A 21878-nucleotide genomic window follows, 5' to 3' on the forward strand; every position below is an offset into this window, starting at 1 on the left:
TTAACTGCCCTCTGACTTACAGTACAAGATGCACTGCGGGAACTCACCAAGGCTCCTTAGGCAGCACCTCCCAAACCTGCAACCTCTACCACCTAGAAGGACAAGGGCAGCAGACACATGGGAACACCACTACCTGCAAGTTCCCCTTCGAGCCACTCACCATCCTGACGTGGAAATATATCGGTCGTTCCTTCACTGTCGCTGGGTCAAAATCCTGGAATTTCGTCTCCCCCTCCCCTTTCCAAACAGCATAGTGAGTGTACCTACACCACATGGACTGCAGCAGTTCAAGAAGGTGGCTCACCATCACCTTCTCAAGGGGCAATTAGGGATGGGCAACAAATGCTGACCTTGTCAACGACGCCCACAACCCATGAAAGAATAAATAAAAAAATGTAGGCCAGACCGGGTAAGGATGGCAGATTTTCTTCCCTAAAGGACATAAGTGAACCAGTTGATGGATCCCCGGTCCTGCTGATGCTTTATTAATTGGACTAGTTGTGGGCTTGACTAGAAGCTATCTGAATGGGCCCATAAAGGAAAGAGTGGCTGTGATAAAGCAGGAGCGACAGGGTTCTGGTAGCCGTGTCTGTCTTTGTGTGTGTTCGAGTGTATTTGTACCTCGGACTGGACTACAGGGAATATGTGCAAGTTTCCACAGTGAGGGATAACCACCCCCTTCCGAATTAGTTTTGAAGACAGGTTTCCCGAGGTGTAATACCATCCTTCATGCCTTGATCTGCTCCCCCTCTTTTTAATCCCCCCCAGTAAAATGAGCCCCATCCTCCAGCTCCCTCTCTACCCAGCCCCCTCTATCACCCTTTCCTTCCTTCCTCTCTCTCTATCTCTCTTTCCCTCTCTCTCTCCCCTTCTTACTCTTCCCTCACCCTTTTTATTCACCTTTTACCTAAGACATTAACTCTTCCCTGAGGTCAGGATTCATGGACACCAGAGGGATTGGACAACGATGACCTGTGAGAACCCTGACCCCATCACCCCCCACCTCTCCCATTCCCCTCCCCCTGCAGACCCTCCTCAGACTGAGTGCCACTGTCTGACCATGATCAGCCATCTCAGACCAGGAATTAGACCTGGAACCTGTTTGCTTCAGATATTTGGTAGATAGGAGTGCCTGTTTGGCAGAGATCTCGGAGGGTTATAATTCAAAAGATCATGTTTGGAATTGTTGCCTTACAAGGTAACCCAGCCCAAAGCCAATAGCCCTGGAGCATCCCATTGTAGGGAAGGAGCCCTAATGGTTGCCAACCAGGGCCCAGTGCACAACTATTAATCACTTTTTGCTGTTGTGGTAAAATGCCAGTGTTTGATGTGATTGGCCAGTGGTCTTTTACTAACCTCAAATGCGTTAACCAATGACTGTGCATGCACCTGAGAGACTGTTGGTGTCAAAATGGGGAGTCATCTCACTGAAGGAGTGTTTTCTCTCCGTTTCTTTCTCTCTCTTTTCTGTCTGTCACCTTTCTCACTCTCTTTTCTTTCTTTCCTCTTTTCTCTCTTTTTTCACTCCTCTTTCTCTTCTCTTTCTCTCTCTCTCTCACTCTCCCTCTTCTCTCTCTTTTCTCTCTCTTTCTCTCTCTCTCTTCTCTCTCTCTCCTCCTTTCTCCTTTTATTTCTCTCTTTCTTTTCTCTCACTCTTTCTCCTCTCCCATGTGTGTGTGTGTTTGTGTATGTGTCTCTCTCTCTCTCTCTCTCGCTCTCTCTCAAGGTTGTAGTTGGGGTTGGAGATGCATAGAATTGTCTCACAAACTCTTTTTAATTGCACAGTAATGGCGTGAGTTGGTATTTTGGTGGCATTTTCCATATTTGCCTCCAAACTAGATTAAACACAGGAAACAGAAGTTGCTAGGAGACCGTAGCAGTTGGTCATAGGGTTGTAGAATGTTTAACACAGAACAGTGCCCCAAAGTTAATTACTTTATGTTTACTTCTTTCAGTTACATTTACTTACTATCAAGAATTTAGTGAGAGGTTGTGAAGCGATGTTGAGACATAAGTCGAGATTTTCCAATCCTGCTGAAATTTAGAGCCAAATATCTATTTTTACACAGACTGGAAGTGTGATGTTTGCAGTCAATACTGGGAGGGGAATCTCATTCTGATAGCAGGGAGGAGAGGAGGAGGAAGTGTGAGGTTTGCCCGTCAACCACACCCTGTTTAGCACAGACTAGATGGTGGGATTTATACAGAGATCTAGAATTGATGTTCACAATAGTGTCAAGCAGGACTCTTTTCTCTAGTAAAGAGAAGGATGAACGGTGATCTGATAGAGATCTTTAAAATTATGACGGGGTTTGATAGGGTAGACGTAAAGAAGTTAGGGGAGACCAGAACGAGAGGCTTATAAACATCATTGTTACTAATAAGTCCAATCGGGAATTCAGGAGAACCTTCTTTACCCAGAGAGCAGTGAACTCCCTACCACAGGGAGTGGTTGAGGTAAATAGAATAGATATATTTAAGGGGAAGCTGAAGGGAACTGAAGCACGAGAGAGAGAAAGGAATAGACGGATATTCTGATAGGGTGCGATGAAGTGAGGTGGGAGGGAACTCACTTGGAGAATAAAAGCCAGCATGGCTGGGGGGGAGGTTAGTGGGGGTGCGATTGGCCTGTTTCTATGATGTTAGCGGTGAGATTTTGGAATGGGGGTTAAGGTGAGACTCTGAAACAGCTCTGAATGTTAACCATCTGAGGGCGACAGCTCTCACCCAGCACTGAGACACTAAACTCTGCTGCTTTCCGTTTTGCCTCATCGTTCTGTTTTAACCCACGCTCCGCTTGCTGCTAGTTGACCCTCCTCCATCTTGTTTTATAATAATTGTCTTTGGCCTTTTCTCGACTGGTCCAGGAACTGAAGAACTTCAAATCCATCTTCCAAAAAGTAAGTTGTGGCTGGTGTTGGGGCCAAAGGCTGTTGACTTATAGTTAGGAATAATATTTTTTTTAAAAAAGACAAAGCAATGCCGGGAAAACTCAGCAGGTCAGGCAGCATCTGTGGGGCGAAACAGAGTTGACATTGTGGGTCACATGACCTTTCGTCGGAACTTTTCACTTATTCTGAAATAAGGTCACTCGACCTGAAACGTTAACTCTGTTTCTCTCCACAGATTTTTTTTTTGTATTTATTCTTTCACAGGATGCGGGCATCACTGGCTAGGCCAGCATTTGTTGCCCATCCCTAATCGCCCTCAAGAAGGTGGTGAGGGTGAGCTGCCTTCTTGAGCCGCTGCAGTCCGTGTGCGGTAGGTGCACCCACTGTGCTGTTACGAAGGGAGTGTCAGGACTTTGACCCAGCGACAGTGAAGGAACGGTGATTTTGCCTGACCAGCTGTGTTTTTCTGGCATTTTTTGGTTTTTATTTAGGATTTCCAGCATCCACAGTATTTTGCTTTTATACATCCAGAAAATGTTGTGTTTCCTGAAAACCTGAAATGAGATTGCTCTGATATCTGTTTCAAAATCTAATTCATATAAGTCCCTGTCTCTTTTAACCTCTTCCAGAATCTCTTGTGTTTCACCCATTCTCACTCACACATCTCCAATTTTCATCACTCACCATTGGCGGCTGTGCCTTCAGCTGCCTGGGCCCCCAAGCTCTGGAATTCCTTCCATAAACCTCTTCACCTCTCTCTCTCTCTCTTTTAAAACACCCCCTAAAACCTGCCTGGTTTTGGTCACCTGTCCTAATATCTCCTTATGTGCCTCAGTGTCATACTTTGTTTGATAATGCTCCTGTGACGCACTTTAGGTTGTTTTGTTACTTTAGGACGCTATACAAATGCAAGTTGTTGTTGAGTTTGAGTTCTTTGGTAACAAACGCTACATGACACCCAGGGACATTGTTGCTGAAACCACATTTGAAGTTGGGTTAAATATCAGTTGGACCCACTGGCTGCGGGGTTGCCAGGGGCAGTGGGGTTGCGGGGTTGCTGGGCGCAGTGGGGTTGCGGGGTTGCCGGGCGCAGTGGGGTTGCGGGGTTGCCGGGCGCAGTGGGGTTGCGGGGTTGCCGGGCGCAGTGGGGTTGCGGGGTTGCCGGGCGCTGCGGGGTTGCCGGGCGCTGCGGGGTTGCCGGGCGCTGCGGGGTTGCCAGGTGCAGTTGGGGTTGCTGGGCGCTGCGGGGTTGCCGGGTTCAGTGGGGTTGTCGGGCGCTGCGGGGTTGCCGGGCGCAGTGGGGTTGCCAGGCGCGGTGGGGTTGCCAGGCGCGGTGGGGTTGCGGCGCTGCGGGGTCGCAGCAGGGTTGCCGGGCGCTGCGGGGTTGCCGGGCGCAGTGGGGTTGCCAGGCGTGGTGGGGTTGCCAGGCGCGGTGGGGTTGCTGGGCGCTGCAGGGTTGCCAGGCGCGGTGGGGTTGCGGGGTTGCCGGGCGCTGCGGGGTTGCCGGGCGCTGCGGGGTTGCCGGGTGCAGCAGGGTTGCCGGGTGTGGTACTAAGGCTCACAGGTCATGAACATCCAATTTCAATAACCGCTCTATACATGAACAGGAGGAATACTAACTCTCGGGGAGAGGAAAAGAAAACAATGACCACTTTTCTTATTGTGCCTTTGATGTAGAAAAAACTTCCCAAAGTGTTTAAAACCGGTGGCCAATTTTAGGAAAATCTCTGGGGGAGCTCCTTTCCAATCCTGGAAGGCCAGCAGCCAACTTTCAGGAGCCCACAGGGAAGTGCAATTTGGCCTCTGTGTTGCTTGGCTATGCTGCCACACATGGCCAAATAGATCTGTTGGTTGCTGCTGCAGAGTGAACTATTGCAGTGTGGCTATTACATCGATATGGTGGCTTCCATTCACTGCTTATGCATTGCTGCACCTCCTTAAATCCCCAGAATAACCATTCCCCATGATTCTTGGCATCCACAGACTCTATAATGCTCTTGCAGGGGGTCCAATATGAACTGGGACCTCGGAGCAAACTTGCATTTTCCAGCTGCCTATTGGCTCCTTCCCTGCACCCTCCTGGCTGCCATTGGCTCCTTCCCTGCTTGCTCCTGGCTGCCCATTGGCTCCTTCCCTGCTTGCTACTGGCTGCCCATTGGCTCCTTCCTTGCACCCTCCTGGCTGCCCATTGGCTCCTTCCCTGCTTGCTCCTGACTGCCCATTGGCTCCTTCCCTGCTTGCTCCTGGCTGCCCATTGGCTGTTTAGTTACAGGCTAACTTTTCTCTGCATCTATCCAGTTGCTCAGCTGCAGCATTGATACGCAACTTCCAAAGAAGGGAACAACTTGTTGGAGAGACCAAAACTAGAGGCCATAAATATAAGATAGTCATGAATAAATCCAATAGGGAATTCAGGAGAAACTTCTTTACCAAGAGAATGGTGAGAGTGTGGAACTTGCTACTGCAGTCAAATAGCCTAGATATATTCAAGGGGAAGCTAGATAAAAACACAAGGGCGAAAAGAATGGAAGGATCTACTGATGGGGTGGGAGGAAGTTTGTGTGGAGCACCAACACTGGCATGGACCAGATGGGCCGAGTGGCCTGTTTCTGTGCTGTATATACTTTAATTCTCTGCAACCAAGTGAAAATTTGTCTTTTATATGTTACAGACTGGAAAAAAATCAGTGAAGGCCATTCTGTGGGTATCTGCTGATGGGCTGAGAGTGGTGGATGATAAGACAAAGGTGAGATTACGCTAAGCCGTTGGACAAAGCTCCTTGTTCCTTCAGTCAAGGAAAGCTGGGCCCTTTGAGGGAAGCGCATTGTCTTCACTAATAAAAACAGAAAACGCTGGGAAACGTCAGCGGGTCTGGCAGCATCTGTGGGGAGAGAAATGGAGTTAACGTTTGGAGCCCAATATGACTCTTCCTCCGAAGTTCTTGTGAAGAGTCGGATTGGACTGAAAACGTTAACTCTGTTTTTCATCGCCACAGACTCTGCCAGTCCCTCAGCTTTTCCAGCATTTTCTGTTTTATTCCGTACTTCCCGCATCTGCAGAATATTACTTTTATTGTAACATCGTCTTGGGCCTACAGTTTATGAAGAATCTGTTGCTTAGCAACATGTTTTCCTACTCCAAATGTGGGTATGATTGATGCGCTGATGTCAAGGCAGAAATTGACTTAAATTGGCAGAACTGCAGTTGTTATTATACCAAAGATAATTACTGGTGTGGCTCTGGCCATTGTTAATGGTTCATCCAAATATTTGACGCTGAGGCCCATTACCACATCAGTCTGCTTTAAAAGTGCTAGGCTCAGTGGGTAGCACTCACGCCTCTGAGTCAGAAGGTTGTGGGTTCGAGTCCCACCCCAGCATAAATTCAAAGCTGACACCCCCAGTACAGTACTGAGGGAGCGCCGCACTGCTTGTCGAGTGGACATAAAAGATCAGGCGACACTATTTCGAAGAAGAGCAAGGAGGGAGTTCTCCCCGGTGCCCTGGCCGATATTTATCCCTCAGTTGATGTCGCTAAAAGCAGATTTTCTGATCATTAACACGCTGCTGCTTGTTCTCAAATTGGTTGTCACGTTTCCTACATTTCAACAGCACCTCACTGGCTGTAATGTGCTTCGGGAGGTCCTGTGGCTTTTTAAATGCAAGTTCCCCCCCGCCCCCGATATCTGATCCGGAACCCATTTGGATTTTTCTTCCACTTTCAAATGAGTCCCTTTCTTTGCCTTTCTACGACATCAGTCATACCTTCGCTCTTAGACTCCCATTGTCCACGCGATTCGCAAGAGCGGATCCGTTTGTTCCTTTTTTTTAAAACAAAAGAATTTCTTGACGGAGGGTGGGGTTGCAAACGAATACAGATGGGCCCTCGTTAACCCACTTCAACAGAATGTTGAAGAAAATCCGCTCTCGGAAATGACTCAGTCACTGGCGTCACTGCGCCTTGCCCCACTTTTAAAACATTGCGGGGGACGTGATCAAATGTGACACGTTTAAAATAAATAACTAAACTCGCATTTCTTCGAGTCACAAGAGGCACTAAGACTGCGGAGAGGCAGAGCTGCTGAAATCAGGATTTTGTTTTCTCTGTTTTCGTGAACAAAATCTTCATTGATCCATTGAGGTCTTTTTGACCAGCGTCCCTGAGCTGAAACAATGATCCAATTACAAAGGGCTGCATTGAAAATGTCGGGAAAAGCTCAATTCATTGTCCAGTTGTGTGGTTCAGAAATACTTGCCTGCCCACTCACCTCCAGTTCCTTTTTAGCACTTACTGTAAAAGTGTATTGAACTGTGTGGGGAAGTCATTAGGGGGTCTATACTGAGGAACCACAGCGTGCAGTTCAGATCTGCAACCAACTGCTGGTTGAGTCCCGTGAGAGTTTACCAGCAATCTGGTATAGAATCATTAGATGGTTACAGCACAGAAGGAGGTCACTCAGCCCATCGTGTCTGTGCTAGCCCTTTGAAGGAGCCATTCACCTACTGCCACTCCTCTGTCTTTTCCCCGTGGCCCTGCGAATTTTTCCTTTTCAGTTAACAATCTAATTTCCATTTGAATGCCTCGATTGATCCTGCCTCCTCCTTACCCTTGGGTGCGTTCCAGATCCTAACCACTCTCTGCATGAAAATGTTTCTCCTCATGGCCGCCATTGCTTCTTTTGACAATTACCTTAAATCTGTGCCCTCTGGTTCTCCATCCCTCCACCAATGGGAACAGTCTCTCCCTATCTACTCTGTCCAGAGCCCCCCTCATGATTTTGAACACCTCTGTCAAAATCTCTTCTCAGCCTCCTCTTCTCCAAGGAAAACAGTCCCAGCTTCTCCAATCGATCTACATAATTGAAGTTCCTCATCCCTGGGATCATCCTCGTGAATCTTTTCTGCTCTCTCTCTCTCTCCAACGTTTCCACATCCTCCTTTTAACTGACTTTCTCTTCCTTCTCTCCATTCCTCAGGACCTCATTGTGGACCAGACCATCGAGAAGGTTTCATTCTGCGCTCCCGATCGTAACTACGACAAAGCCTTTTCCTACATTTGCCGGGATGGCACCACACGACGATGGATCTGCCACTGTTTCATGGCGCTGAAAGACTCGGTGAGGCGACGCCTTGAACCTAAACTCCCCCTTGCGTTCAAATCCCTCTGACCTCACCCTCCTCCCTATCTCTGTAACCTCCTCCAACCCTACCACCCTCCGACATTTCCACACTGCACTAATTCCACCCTCCTGTGCATCTCCGATTATAATCGTTCCACCACTGGCGACCAGTTGTCTGGGCCCTAAGCTCTGCAATTCCCTCTCTAAACCTCTCCGCCCCTCTCCCCACCTTTTAAGATGCTCCTTAAAACCTACCTCTTTGACTGAGCTTTTGGTCACCGATCCTAATATTGCCTCATGCATTTTGTCTGTTAACGTCTCCTGTGAAGTTATAAAAATATTCAAGGTGGGGGTGGGCAAATGGGCTGTTTGGATGATTCTTGACTGTCTGTCCCTTGGGTGGCTCATATCTGTTTGCTTTCCAATTGGCTATGGGACATGGGTAACCAATGGTGGGTGTGGGGAGATCGCAGGTCAAACCTCCTGGAATGCGTCCAATCGTGTTGGAAGCCTTTTTTTGGGTGGGCGGTCCCCTCCCCAAACTCCTTCCTTTACCCTCGAACCTGTTTATGTAACAAAACAAAAGCCCCCACCCTCCCCAAACTTCACCCTGCACCCCTCCAATGACTGTCCTGTGCCCTGTTACAGGGGGAGCGCCTGAGTCATGCGGTGGGCTGTGCGTTTGCGGCCTGCCTGGAGAGGAAGCAGAAACGGGAGAAGGAGTGCGGCGTGACAGCTTCCTTCGACGCCAGCAGAACGAGCTTCACGCGGGAAGGCTCCTTCAGGGTCACCACGGCCTCCCAACAGGCCGAGAGGGAGGAGACAATGAAGCAACTGCAGGACAAGAAGAAAGGTGAAGGTGGAGGGAAGCCACAAGGGAGACATTGTTCCTTATGTCAAGCGCCTCAGGATGATTTACACAAACATTGTGTAAATGCCCCGACTGCCATCCAGTTCAGCAGGATGGTGACCACCCAGTAATTTTAAATAGGAAACCACATGCCATTTATAAAATAGTGATTATCCCACCTCATGGTATTGATGGTGGGCCCTCCCTTGGAATCCCTGGTAGCGATTTGATCTAACTCAGTTACTTAAAGAAATAGGAAGAGGAGGAGGCCATTCAGCCCTTCGAGTTTGGTCTGCCATTCAATATGTTCACGGTTGACCTTCCACCTAGTCCACTTCCCCGCCATATCTCCATATCACAAAAACTCCATCAACCTCCGCCTTGAATATAAGCAAAGAGTCAACACCCACAGCCCTTAGAGGGTGGTTCAGAGGCAATCGCAGTTACACATAGGCCAAGACTGGGTAAGGACGGCAGATTTCCTTCCCTAAAGGATGTTGGTGTTCCATTTTGGGATTTTACAACAATCCAACCATGGTCACTTTTACTGAGACAACTTTTCATTTCCAAACTACCGAGGTGAGATTAAACTCCCCTTCTCTAGATTACCAAGTCGAGTAATATAATCGCCAGATACGTCCATAGCCCGATGCTGTGTGGTGTACAAATAGTCGTTTGGTGGTACAGAACTTGAGTATTGCTGAAAATAGAGACATGTTGAAACTTTTCATCTTGCACTCATCAAGACACTTTCGCAAGAATACCCATATAAGGGGGGGGGAAAAACAATTTATACTATGAGAAGAGACTGCTGATTGGTTGGCAGGTGGAGTCTGATTGGTAGTGGCATTGCCATGAAGAATGCACTAGTGATGGTGACTGACAGTAAACTGCCAAGCATTGTTTGAAGTTTAAACCAGGCAGCTTGACCCTGATTGGTCAAGCATTGCCCTGAGGAATGGCTGTCACCTATTTTGTTTAACTGAAACATGTGTACATGTTCTTTCTGCCTGCAAAGAGCAGGGCCCTGTCTATTAATATATGTAGCTTCCAGTACCCGCAAATGCGCCACACTGAGCCTGACTGACAATCTTAAATTGGTTGTCAGTGTAATTCTGAGCACACTGAGGATTATTTAGCAAATGTTGTCCAATCGCGGAATCACAGCTAATATTGGACACTGTGTTCCGAGTGCAAGGTGTTTCTTTCTTCAGCAATGCTATGTGGTGCGACGGGAGGCTGAGGGGACCCGGGCGACGGGCTGATGGCCTCTTCCCGTCGCTGATGTCTTGTTTTCGTCCACAGCCGAGACGGTGGCGACGGGCAGCCCCGCGACAGGGTCAGGACCCCCTCCGCCCACCAGCGGCTCCCCCCCGCAAGGGGCGGCCTCGCCGGTGGACAAGAACGACCCAAACTACCAACACGCCATCCCGCGGAGGCACGCGCCCTTGGAGCAGCTGGTGAGACAGGGCTCGTTCCGCGGCTTCCCAGCGCTCAGCCAGAAGAACTCGCCGTTCAAGCGCCAGCTCTCTCTCCGGCTCAACGAGCTGCCGTCAACCTTGCAGAGGAAGACTTCAGACTTTCAGGTCAAAAGTCCAGGTGAGACCCTCCCCCCTCATCTCCAGTTGTCCCTGTTCATTCGCAGGATGTAGGCATCACTGGCCAGGCCAGCATGTGTCGCCCACCCTTCATAGAATTCCAACCCATTGGCTTGTTAGTTCATGTCAGAGGGGCAGCTAAGAGTCAACCCCCATTGCTGTGGGTCTGGAGTCACGTGTAGGCCAGACAGGGTAAGGACGGCAGATTTCCCTCCCTAAAGGGCATGAGTGAACCAGGTGGGTTTTTACAATAACTCGGTAGTTTCATGATCCACTATTCCTGAAGTTACTCTTTACCCCCAAATTTATTTACTTAATTAACTGAATTTAACTTCCTCTGCTGCTGTGGTGGGATTTGATCTCGTGCTCCCTGGATCATTAGCCCAGGCCTCTGGGTTACTAGTCCAGTGACATGACCACTATACTACCATACCTGTGAATTTCAGAAAGAAAGGACCTGCATTTATATAGCACCTTTCACAACTTCAGGAAGCCCCAAAGCTCTTTACAACTAGTGAAGTGCTTTTGAAGTGTAGTCACTGTAGAAACATGGAAACCAATTGTGCACAGCAAGATCCCGCAGACAGCAATGTGCTAATGACCAGGTAGATTAATCTGTTTTACTTATGTTGACTGAGAGATGAATGTTGCTCAGGATGTGGAGAACTCCCCTGTTCTTGTGCGAAACAGTTTTGTGGGATTTTTTTACATCCACCTGAGACAGGGCCTCGGTTTCACATCTCATCTGAAAGACAGCGCCTCCAACGCTGCAGCACTCCCTCAGGAACTGCGCTGGGAGTGTCAGCTGAGGTTTTGTGCTCAAGTCTCAAATGGGACTTGAACCCACGACTTCTGACCCTGAGGTGAGACTGTGACTGGAAGCATTTCTACAGCGTTGACCTCAAGCTCTCCCAGGTCAGGTGTCGAATGATTTGCTGCATTGTCAGACAGTCTGTCTGATAGATGCTAACCTGAAGCTCTATCTACTTTCCCTGTGAATCGTCTTGAGGTTGTTCAAGGTGCTATATAAATGTAAGTTTGGAACTTCCTCCCTAACAGCACAGTGGGTGTACCTCCCCCACATGGACAGCGGTGGTTCTAGAAGGCAGTTCACAACCACCATCTGAAGGACAATTAGGGATGGGTGATAAATGCTGGCCCAGCCAGCGATGCCCACATCCCATGAATGAAAATAAAAATGCTCCTATTCCTAATAATGTGTCTCTTTCAGACTTCCAAAGACAGTGTGAATCATCTATAATTCTGGCTATCGGTCAGCCTGTCCATTAGCCCTGGACGGTGAGCACTATAAAGTTCCCATTTCCATTAGACTGTGGTTGTGTACCCACATATCATTAGGTACAGGAAATTGAGCTTGACATCCAGTTGTCGAGGTCAAAGGTCAGTGTGCTAAGCCAGGACATCATCCAGTACTGCTCATTGCATTGCATCCAGGGTAGGTTTCAGCTGTGGCTCACTGGGTAACACAGTCACCTCTAACTCAAAGTTACAGGTTCAAGTCTCACTCCGGAATGAGATCTGGACCCCAAGGGTTTAATTACAAAAAGGATTACACAAACTGGGATTCCCTGGAATTTAGAAGGGCAAGGAATGATTTGATTGAACTTTTCCTGATATTATGGGGAAATGGATGGGGTAGATAGAGAGAAATTGTTTCTGCCGACTGAGGGGGTGGGGGGGTCTGGGACTAGAGGGCAGGGTCTAAAAATTAGATCCAGACCTTTCAGGAGTGAAATTAGGAAACATTTCTACACACACAGGGTGGGAGAAGTTTGGAACTCTTTTCCACAAATGGCAATTGATGCTCCATCAATTGTCAATTTTAAAACTGAGATTGAAAGATTTTTGTTATCCAAAGATATTAAGGGATATGGGGCAAAGGTGGGTATGTGGACTTAGGTCACAGATCAGCCATGGTCTCGTTGAATGCCGGAACAGACACACAGGGCTGAATGGCCTCCTCCTGTTCCCATGTTCCTAAATTCCTGGGGATGTTTGGGAGAGGGGTGGTGGAGTAGGCAGGGGATTCAGAGAAGATTGGAATTTCTGCCTGCCAGCTATTGCCTTCCTTGATGCCCATCCATAATTCCAGGATCATGGCCCGCTTAACTGTTGAGAGATCTTTGATCTGATCTTATATGTGGAGGCGGCTTGGCAGAAACAACCCAAGAGTTTGGTTGGCGTCTCGATGGTGCTGATACTTTGGATTATTTCTGGTTTGCTTTCTTCCCCAGTGCCCGAGTTTGACTCATCGCCCACCAACGAGCCCGATGACATCAACACCCTCTGCTCCCAGATAGACACCTCTTCGAACAAACCTCCCACTGATCTATTCTCCTCTGCATCGGCCACCAGTTCGATTACAGTGACTGCTCCAACACTACCACCCCATGCACCTCAGGGTAAGGGCTTTCACTAAGGATTACATTGAAATGGACGCTCGATAAAGGCACAAGAGACGGTGCAGTGAAGTAGATTGGAAGAGTGTGGAGCATAAACGCCAGCATAGGCCAGTTGGGCTGAATGGTCTTTTTCTGTGCTGTAAAATTCTATATACTTCTAGGATTTGCACATTGGCCCTGTTGTTGAGGTTAGTCAACACCTAGTAATGATGGAAACATTTCCTGACATTTCAGATGTTAAACTTGTATAGAATCTTGGGTTGACCACACTTGGAATACTGTGCATAGCTCTGGTCGTCTTCTTCCAATATGAATACAGAGGCATTGGGGAAGTTGCATAAAAAGATTGACACGCTCAATATCAGAATGGAGAGGTTAGAACTATGAGGAAAAGCTAAATGGGAGAGATTATCAGACAAAATTTGACACCGAGCCACGTAAGGAGGATATTAGGACAGGTGACCAAAAGCTTGGTGCAAGAAGTAGGTTTTGAGGAGCATCTTAAAAAAGGGCGAGAGAGGCAGGAATCTTTAGAGAGGGAATTTTAGTGCTTGGGGCCCAGAAGGCACCTCCGCCAATGGTGGAGCGATTAAAATCAGGAATGTTCAAGAGGCCGGAATTAGTGGAGCGCGGGGTTGTGAGGCTGGGGAGGGATTGGAGATGGGGAGGGGAGAGGCCATGAAGCGATTTGAAAACGAGGATAGGAATTTTTAAATCGTGGTGGTTGGCAGAGGGGGAGCCAGTGTGGATCAATGAGCACTGGACTGATGGGTGAACAGGACTTGGTACGAGTTAGGATAGGGGCATCAGAGATCTGTTCAAACTTGTGTTCATGGGAGGCGGGTGGAAGACAGGAGACTGGTCAGGAGAACATTGGAACAGTCAGACTTCCATGAGTGAACAGACTGCCAAAACCCCCCAAGAAGCCCCAGCATGAGTATCAGGAGAATGAGCGAGATAATTGGAGGGTAGGGGTTGGGATCTATATGAGGGAGGGGCCAGGAAGTGTCTCCAGCAGCGCACCCTGATACTCGAGCTTGCTACAAGAGTTATAACTTGTACTTCACTCGATTGTTTTCCCTCCTGTTAGGGAACGGAGGATGGGGAGATGTCACCACAGCCATAACCACCACTACAGCCAGCACGGCGTTCCAACCAAGCCATCGACGAACCCCCTCCGAGGCGGAGCGCTGGTTGCAGGAAGTGGCGAAGGCAGCTCGAGCACAGCAACAGACCCTGGCGCCCACCACCGTCTCCATGCCGACCGGAATGCCAGCCTTCCCGATGGCGTTCGATGCAACCACCGCCCCAGTCAACCTGTTTGGCCCACCCCCCATGCAGCCCGCCTTTGTGCCCATGGCCGCCTATGCCCCCGGCCTGACCAACGGGATGCCCTACCCTGCCGCCAGCGTGCCGGTGGTGGGAATCACACCCTCGCAGATGGTGGCCAACGCCTTCGGCAGCGCCGCCGGCGCCCAGCAGGCCTCGCTCGCCCACCAAGCGGCCGCCAGCAAAGCCGCCTCCTTCCCGCCTGCTTTTGGCCTCGCCTCGTCTCCGGCCCCCACCCTTGGCCACCACCCCAGGCCCGTGCGGCAGGTCAACGGGTCAGCGGCCTCGAGCCAAGCGGGGGCCATTGTCGGGCGCGGGGCCTGGCCCCCTGATCCCGCACAGTTGCAGATGGCGCAGGAGGCTGACCAGTTCGAGGCACAGTGGGCCGCACTGGAATCAAAGTCCCAGCAGCGACTCGGGGCATTACCGACCAACCCGTTTTCTACCGACCTACAGAAAACATTTGAGATCCAGCTTTAAGGAAGTGACAGGATACAAAAAAAAAAGACTCTTCAGACCGAACTGTGTAACCACTAAGAAACATTTGTATTTTTCGTTTGAGAAGTGCCATTGGAAGGTGGCAATCAAGAGAGATGCCCTTGGTTTGTTCTTTTATCTGATTAAGACTTTGTACTTATATTGGGAAGTTAGATGAAGGCCAAGGTTTGTGGGTCGAGATGGACTTAGACTGATAAAAACCCCAAGTGCAGTCTGTCGCTCGAGGGAACCACCAGAAAGAATGAACGGACTGCATTTCAATGTGAACACAATCGGATCTGGGTACACCCAGACACATTCCTAGTAACCCTTGTAACAAATCCCATCCCAAACACCGGATAGAGCAGTCATAGCTGGAAAATAACGAGAGTTCAAAGACTAAAACTTAAGGAATTCCTCCCTCCCCCACCTCATTTCCAAAAACATAGAACAAATGAAGATTCTGCAGATGCTGACCAAGTGTGGGGCTTGAGACATTACAGGGTTATAACTGATTGTCTTATTTGATCTTAAATTTTCCATTCCTCATGAGTATTTTCCCTGTTTTTTTAAAGATATCAAACTGAGCTCCACATTATAACACTTACAGCCTATTTTGCATGAAATGTGTCCGAGTTGTGGCAAGTGGAGCCTTTTTTGTTAGGCCTGGAGTTGCCTGGTTGCCTAAGTGGGAAAGGATCAGGAGGGAAGCAAAGACCTTGGGTTTTGTGGCGATCGTTGGATCTGTAGGCTTGTGGGCTTTTTCTTGCCGGCTATTGTGTATGTGGTGGCCAGTTACGCAGTAAGCCACGTCTGGCCTCAGGTTAGCGTTCCTAAAAGAGGGCGCACGGCAGCCCTTCAGGGTTGCAAGGCGCTCCAGAACAATCTGGAAAAACTTGGGAGACCCGATGCCTCCAGGGCTGTTTCTTTAGGGTGTCACCAGGCCTGGCAGTGAGCAGGTGTGGGCACAGAGGCGGTAAAAATGACCACCAAACACAGCAGGGACCTAATTATAAAGGTAGCTACAGTCATGGCTTACAAGCCAAGAATGTGGCATGGCACACAATCTTTAGACTTAAGATAGGCTAGAAATGCTGTATATTCTAAGTCTTGTAGTTAAGAGGTATTTTGGTAAAGAATATATTTAATAAGGCTTTTGAAATGACGATCTCATTAAAACCTTGCCCACAAAATGGGAACCTAATGTGCCAATTCTCTCACGAGCTGTAAAATCCCAGACACTGGAGAATGTTTCCTAAGACTTTACACCTTCAATGGGGAGCTGTAGGACACAGTGAGGGGATTGTCCGGAAAATGGTGGGTTCACTGCCCACTATTGGTGGCTGGCAGGCTTATGATTGCTTAATAAGCCGCTCACCGATAGAAAGTAAACTTTGGAAAGAGCTGGACTTCCGCCCCCAACCCCACATCCACCTCAAACTTCTAAGGGTCTCGGGTTTTGACTAGGCCCGCAGCCTTGAAAATGTTTCCTCTACCTCATGGCAGCTTTCCATTTTGATCTGGAATAGTTCCAAACTAGATCTAAAACCATTCAGGTTTACTGTAATGAGTGCCAACAGCACTAGACGTCAGATTCGGAGCTGTAGTCACCTCCTTCAGAGGTACCTGGAGTCGGGCGTTTGTTCTTTCTGGGTTGAGTTGACCGAGAGAGAGAGAGAGAGGGAATGCTTTACGAAGTAGTAGTTTTGTGCTGCTATTGTGAGAAATGGCCCCCCCCCTTTATGCCTGTTTTTTTTAAACCTGTGGGGATAGGAAGAGGCTACCCACGCCCCTGTCCACCCTATCCTATCGTTTCCTGTAGATGGTGGATCCCACCTTAGGTCAACTCTGCAAATCTCTTAGCAATTCTGGCAACAGGTGGCCAATGTGCGATCCCCAGGAGATCGAAACTTGGCTCTTCCTTGCCACCAGCAGCCACTGCCTCTGTGTTCCAGTGGGTCGCTATTAAACCTTCGAAGCTTGAATGGAGAGATTGCACAGGGAGTCCCGGCAGCTGGTAAACAGAGCAATCAGCTAATTCCGTCATTACAGAGAATATCTTACTTCATTCTAGGAAGTCACTTGACAATCAGGATTTTGGAAAATTCAGTCCCTCATTCTATACTGAAGGAGTCAACAGCTCTTTACCAACTCTGCCCTTAACCCATTTCTGTTTTCAGGTATGAAGCATCTCTACCCACAATCGCATTGGCATGATTTAAGGGGTGCATTAATTGGCGACTGTGTTTTGTTACAGAAAGATTACTTGAAAGAATATGCCAAATGACATACTTATTTTGTAATAGAAAGTTAACCAATGTTGATTTTATTTGTATTGTATTGTATTGAAGAGTCTTAAAATCCCAGCTCCTCCTGATGAGGCTCCTACACATGAATGCATAAACAGGATCCTTCCCATGACAAAGAGTGCAGCCCGATCTGCTAGAATGGGCTAGGATCAGGCCCAATGGCCTTCCTCAAACCACTATCCACGTCACCTTGCCTGCCCGGAATGAGGCAGGGAGGGAATGTGAACTGCCCCATTGCTGAATGCACAAGTCTAGCCCAAGCACTATGCTTTCAAGTTTAAGAAATGCCATTGGACTTCAACCCTGAAACCTACATTTGTCCGAGAACTTTGCGAAGGAATCTACCGATGGCAAACTGATTGAACAGGTGATGGTGTTTAGTGTTCAGGAAACCCCCTTAAAGGGACAGTCCTTGGGCTTAACACACAATTTTCAATAATTACCCGTCTTTGGTCAATGAATATTTTGATTTTATCTTTGCACTTTTAGGAGAAATCTGGGATGGTATTTTCGATGATTCCGTCTTGATCTGATCCTTACGCTGTTGCCACAAATAGGTCTTGATGACAGGAAATGTTTTGGGTTGGGGAGGGGGCAGTGCCGAGGTTTAGCTGCTCCCTGTAGTTGCTGAAGACTGACTGCTCCCTTATTACCTCGAAATGCAGCATCTTCCCTCCTAATCGTCCTCGCGGATGGATTCCCACCACACCCCCCATCCCCCAGCGTTTCCCTCCTGAATGAGTCCCGGATGAGGCCAATAATACCTGCAGAACCGTTTCCTCTCTGTCTGGGAGTCCGTTCCACATGTTGGTCAGTTTGTGTGCACAGACTTACGAGAGATGTGCAACTTAACAGGAACTCGGTACCTTGTCCTAAGACTCCAGTGCTGGTCCAGGGAAACAGAAGAAGTGGACAGTGCCTGATGGATATTGAAGATTATTCCCCTTAGTTTAAATGTTGGGCATAAATTACATCATTTATTTAAATTATTTTATCTCCAATTTATTCCAAATTGGACTTTGTCTGTGGACCAACTCAAATGCAGGATTTGCCACAACTACAACCTGTATTCATGTAGTGCCTTTTAATGAAGTAAAATGTCCCAAGGTGCTTCACAGGAGCATTATCAGACCCCCTGTGACACCAAAACCACATAAGGAGACATTAGGGCTGGTGACCAAAAGCTCGGTCAAAGAGGTCGGTTTGAAGGAAGTCTCGAAGGAGGAAGAGGAAGGGGCAGATGAGTTTAGGGAGGGAATTCCAGAACTTTAGGGCCCAGGCAGCTGAAGGCTCCTCCGCCAGTGGTGGAGCGATTAAAATTAGGGATGCCTCAAGAGGCCGGGATTGGAGGAGAGCAGAGATTGTGGAGGGTTGTGGGGCTGGAGGAGATTGCAGACAGAAGGCAAGGACCACAGAGCATTTTGAAAACAAGGTTGAAGAAACAATTGGATGCCGAGTGACTGCATTGCAAGAATTTAATCTTTTAAACTCTGAATTTTGCTCTCAAGGGTTGGCATTGCCATCTGAAGGCCTTGATTAGATTAACATTTTATCATCCTTCCCAAATTCCCATTAAATTTGCTTCGTATTATTGATCCCTCCTCCTTGATAATGTTGGATTTTATCCTGCAGTGCAGAATTTAACTTGTAAATTATTAAGTGGGGAAAGGAATGTAAGAGCCACTTTTTTCGAGCAGCTTTTCATTTGAGTATTAATGAAAATGTGTGTAACAAGGCCAGTTGCCATGGTTACAATGATAAGGCCACAATCTGCCCCTTGGCAATCACTGGCTGTAACCAATCTTAACGTTTGCGTGTTGGCTGTCAATTACCTGAATCAATTTGCCTGTCAGTGGCCTGTTTAAAGAAACTGATCTCCAGTTATTGGGCAAATCCCTTCCCAATGCGCAACCATTGGTTTATCAATAGGTTGATTGTGATATGGTTAACTGTTGTTAATCCCAAGCTGGGAAGCTAGTATCAATAGGTGTGCAGACAATTTGGAAGCAATTAGTAGCGTAAAACTCTTATAACTGAGGAGGAGACCATTTGGCCCATTGAGTCTGTACTGGCTCTTTTGAAGAGCGATCCAGTTAGATCTATTCCCCATCCGCTCTTTCCCCATATTCCTTTCATTTTAAAGAATTTAACAGTTCCCTTTAAAAGGCCACTATTGAGTCTGTATCCACCACCCCATCTGGCTGTGCTTTCCAAGTCTATCCACTTGTTGCATGAAAAGGTTTCTCCTCATGTCGCCTCTGCTTATTTTTCCAACCGTCTTCAACCTGCGCCCTCTGGTTATCGACACTCCAGCCATTCCTCAGCTTCGTTGATGTTTGATGTTCAGTTGAGTTTGTTGGCCGTTGCTGAGTTAGTGGTCTACACGTAAAGAAGGTGTTGACAATCACCAAGAATGCTGGGAGATATGGCAGAGTTTGTTTTTGGCCATTGTGTTGTTAGGACAGTGGACTGCGGGGGTGGATGCAGAATCTACTGTTGCTTTTCGATGGGAATTGGATAAATATTTGTAAAGAAAACATTTTAAATGGGTAAGGGAATGAGATGATGCAGATAGCTCTTCAGGGAGCTGGCAGGGGCAGAGTGGGATGAATGGCCTCATTCTGAGCTGTAACATGCAATTCTAGAAGGTCATTCAAGCCAAAGAGCCTAAGCTGTTGTGGTGCCTATGCCAATTCCTGATCTTTTTAACCCAAGTTTGTTGCCCATTCATCAGATCCCTCAATAACCCCACCTCCTAAATAATGATGTTATCTCCCTGTTAAACACCCCCAATTGCCTGTGCATCTGTTTTCTTCTGGCAAACTGCACACAACATTTTCACAGCCCTTGGTGTGAGAGACTTTCACTTGGCTTCACCTTCAACCGATGTCATTCGAGTCTGTTGCCAATGACAAGACCCAGTCTTAACTCCAGCTTGTTTGATTTGCATATCTTCACACTCTTATTCTGCCTTGGAGAGTGGTGTAGAGTGTTCAAAGGATTTTCAGGCTGAATAACAATCTGTTGAGCTGCATCGTGAACACTCCTTACATGGCTGAAGTGTCACTTGAACCCAGGCCCATCCAGCAAAGAGGCAGGAGTGCTACCAACTGAGCCACAAGCCTGGCTAAACTCTAACCACAAAAAGAACAGTATTGCACTGAGACTTGGCAATGATTTGCTAGCATGCTTGGACCGAGTTCTCCATTTCTTGCTCCGTTGGAAGAGTTTCCAAAATAGTTGCCCAATTTTCCGAATTTCCATGTTAAAACTTCCTTTGTTGTGTTGTTGATGAGAAGGAGAGTAACTTCAAGCAAAATTGCAAAACCTAGAACCTTCTGTTTGCTACCAGAAGCTGGTTATTAATGGAACACAGTTCACTGGACCTCAAAGTCCCAAGGACCTGTTGAATCCCAGCCTGAGGGGGCACTTGAGCTGTTACCTACACATGGAAATGTTTCTTAACCTCTTGGTCAATGGTTGGATCAAGATATTTGCTGTGTAGTTTTGGAATGGCTCTCTGAGAGAGGAAGGAGGGGATTGGAGAAAGCTGGGCCTATTGGAAGGTTGTCCTCACAAACTCTGTACTCCTCGCCCATCCTGCCCTCCATTTATTTTTGGGATAGAAAACCTAATAGCAACTGTAATCCAGATTGTAATTGGGATTTAACATGGGCAGTGGTGTGAGGAATAATGAGAATGTAACTATTGAGCTCAAGGATAGAAAATGCCTCTCATTTATACCTGGGGGCAATAGGGTAACCGAGTTAGGGCAGGGGTTTTCTGGGTCTGGGTGCTTGCAATGACAAACCTTTTCGGAAGGCTAGTTAACAGACATGCTCAGTACCAAGGAAAATCGAGCATTCGGTGGTTTAGCAGCTGACTAGGCTGAGCAACTGTTTGGCAGTGAAAAGCGCTCACACAAGATCGAGTGCACTGCCACTTTACTTCGTTAATGGACCCTTTGCTTTAAGGAACCACTCAGTCTGTCTCTCCCCAAATGGCCAAGGCGGCTAAACCTCCAAAAAGAAGCCCAAAGTATGGATATCAAGACCAACCCTTCAACTGAAAAGCAAATTCCTCAATTCTAACTTTTTGTTTTAAATTATTCCTCAGCTCCACCCAGTAACAATCCCTCCAACCATTCCCACTGCATTTGTGACTCCAACAAATTACAGCTTGTTCTTAAATAATTATAAACTGTTTATAGTTTATACATCTTTATTGCTTTTTTTTTTAAATACCAGTAATATATTGCATTAAATTAATTATTTTTTTTGAAGAATCTAACTTTGCTAAGAATGAGAAGCTGCTTGGACACGGCCTTTAATCAAACTGGAAACCTTTCATCTCCTAACTGCCTTCCACTAGACACTAGTACCGTTATTGGGCCCAGATGTGCCAATGGACTATTTGGCCTTGAGGTCATCACAAGCCTAATTCCACCCCAGCTGTGGTGATGAGAGTCACTTTAGCTTTTGATCAGGAACAGATTCCCCTCCTGTCAACCATCACCCCGCTATCTAGGTCGTAGCTACGATCAGCTCGCTCATCGTAGAGCAATGATCGATTGAACCTTGTAGCTTCCTGACCTACTGGCCTCAGTACCAGAGAGGAAAAACATATCAGAAGGCCCTTCTCACTCCGTGCAATTAGACGGATGCGGTTTCCAGTTTGGTTATCATGGTAAACTCATTGAAACTGTGACAGTTTCTCCCCAGGTTTGGAAGGGAGCCTCGGGTTGTGTTTTGCAGTGGTCAGCAGCCTGAGCTGCCACACCCCCATATCGATGATTTCAAATGGTATGGGTTTCTGATAGGGTTGCCAACCTTCCAGGATTGGCCTGGAGTCTCCAGGAAGTGAAGATCAAATCTCCAGGACA

At 47.7% G+C, this 21878-nt stretch overlaps 1 protein-coding gene across 1 annotated transcript in view; it reads left to right on the top strand.

Moving 5' to 3' along the window:
• numbl (NUMB like endocytic adaptor protein) overlaps positions 1 to 21368 on the top strand; it is a 123009-nt gene extending 101641 nt beyond the window's left edge. Inside the window, exons 4-9 of the mRNA XM_078533354.1 lie at positions 5563 to 5637; positions 7867 to 8007; positions 8659 to 8863; positions 10166 to 10459; positions 12714 to 12881; positions 13972 to 21368. Coding sequence (XP_078389480.1) covers positions 5563 to 5637; positions 7867 to 8007; positions 8659 to 8863; positions 10166 to 10459; positions 12714 to 12881; positions 13972 to 14690 — 1602 coding nt within the window. The 3' untranslated portion in view covers positions 14691 to 21368. The remainder of the gene's footprint in view (positions 1 to 5562; positions 5638 to 7866; positions 8008 to 8658; positions 8864 to 10165; positions 10460 to 12713; positions 12882 to 13971) is intronic.
• The last annotated feature ends 510 nt before the right edge of the window (positions 21369 to 21878 follow it).

The sequence above is a fragment of the Cetorhinus maximus genome, chromosome 32 (assembly GCF_964194155.1).
Source record: "Cetorhinus maximus chromosome 32, sCetMax3.hap1.1, whole genome shotgun sequence".
Classification (NCBI taxonomy): Eukaryota; Metazoa; Chordata; class Chondrichthyes; order Lamniformes; family Cetorhinidae; genus Cetorhinus; species Cetorhinus maximus.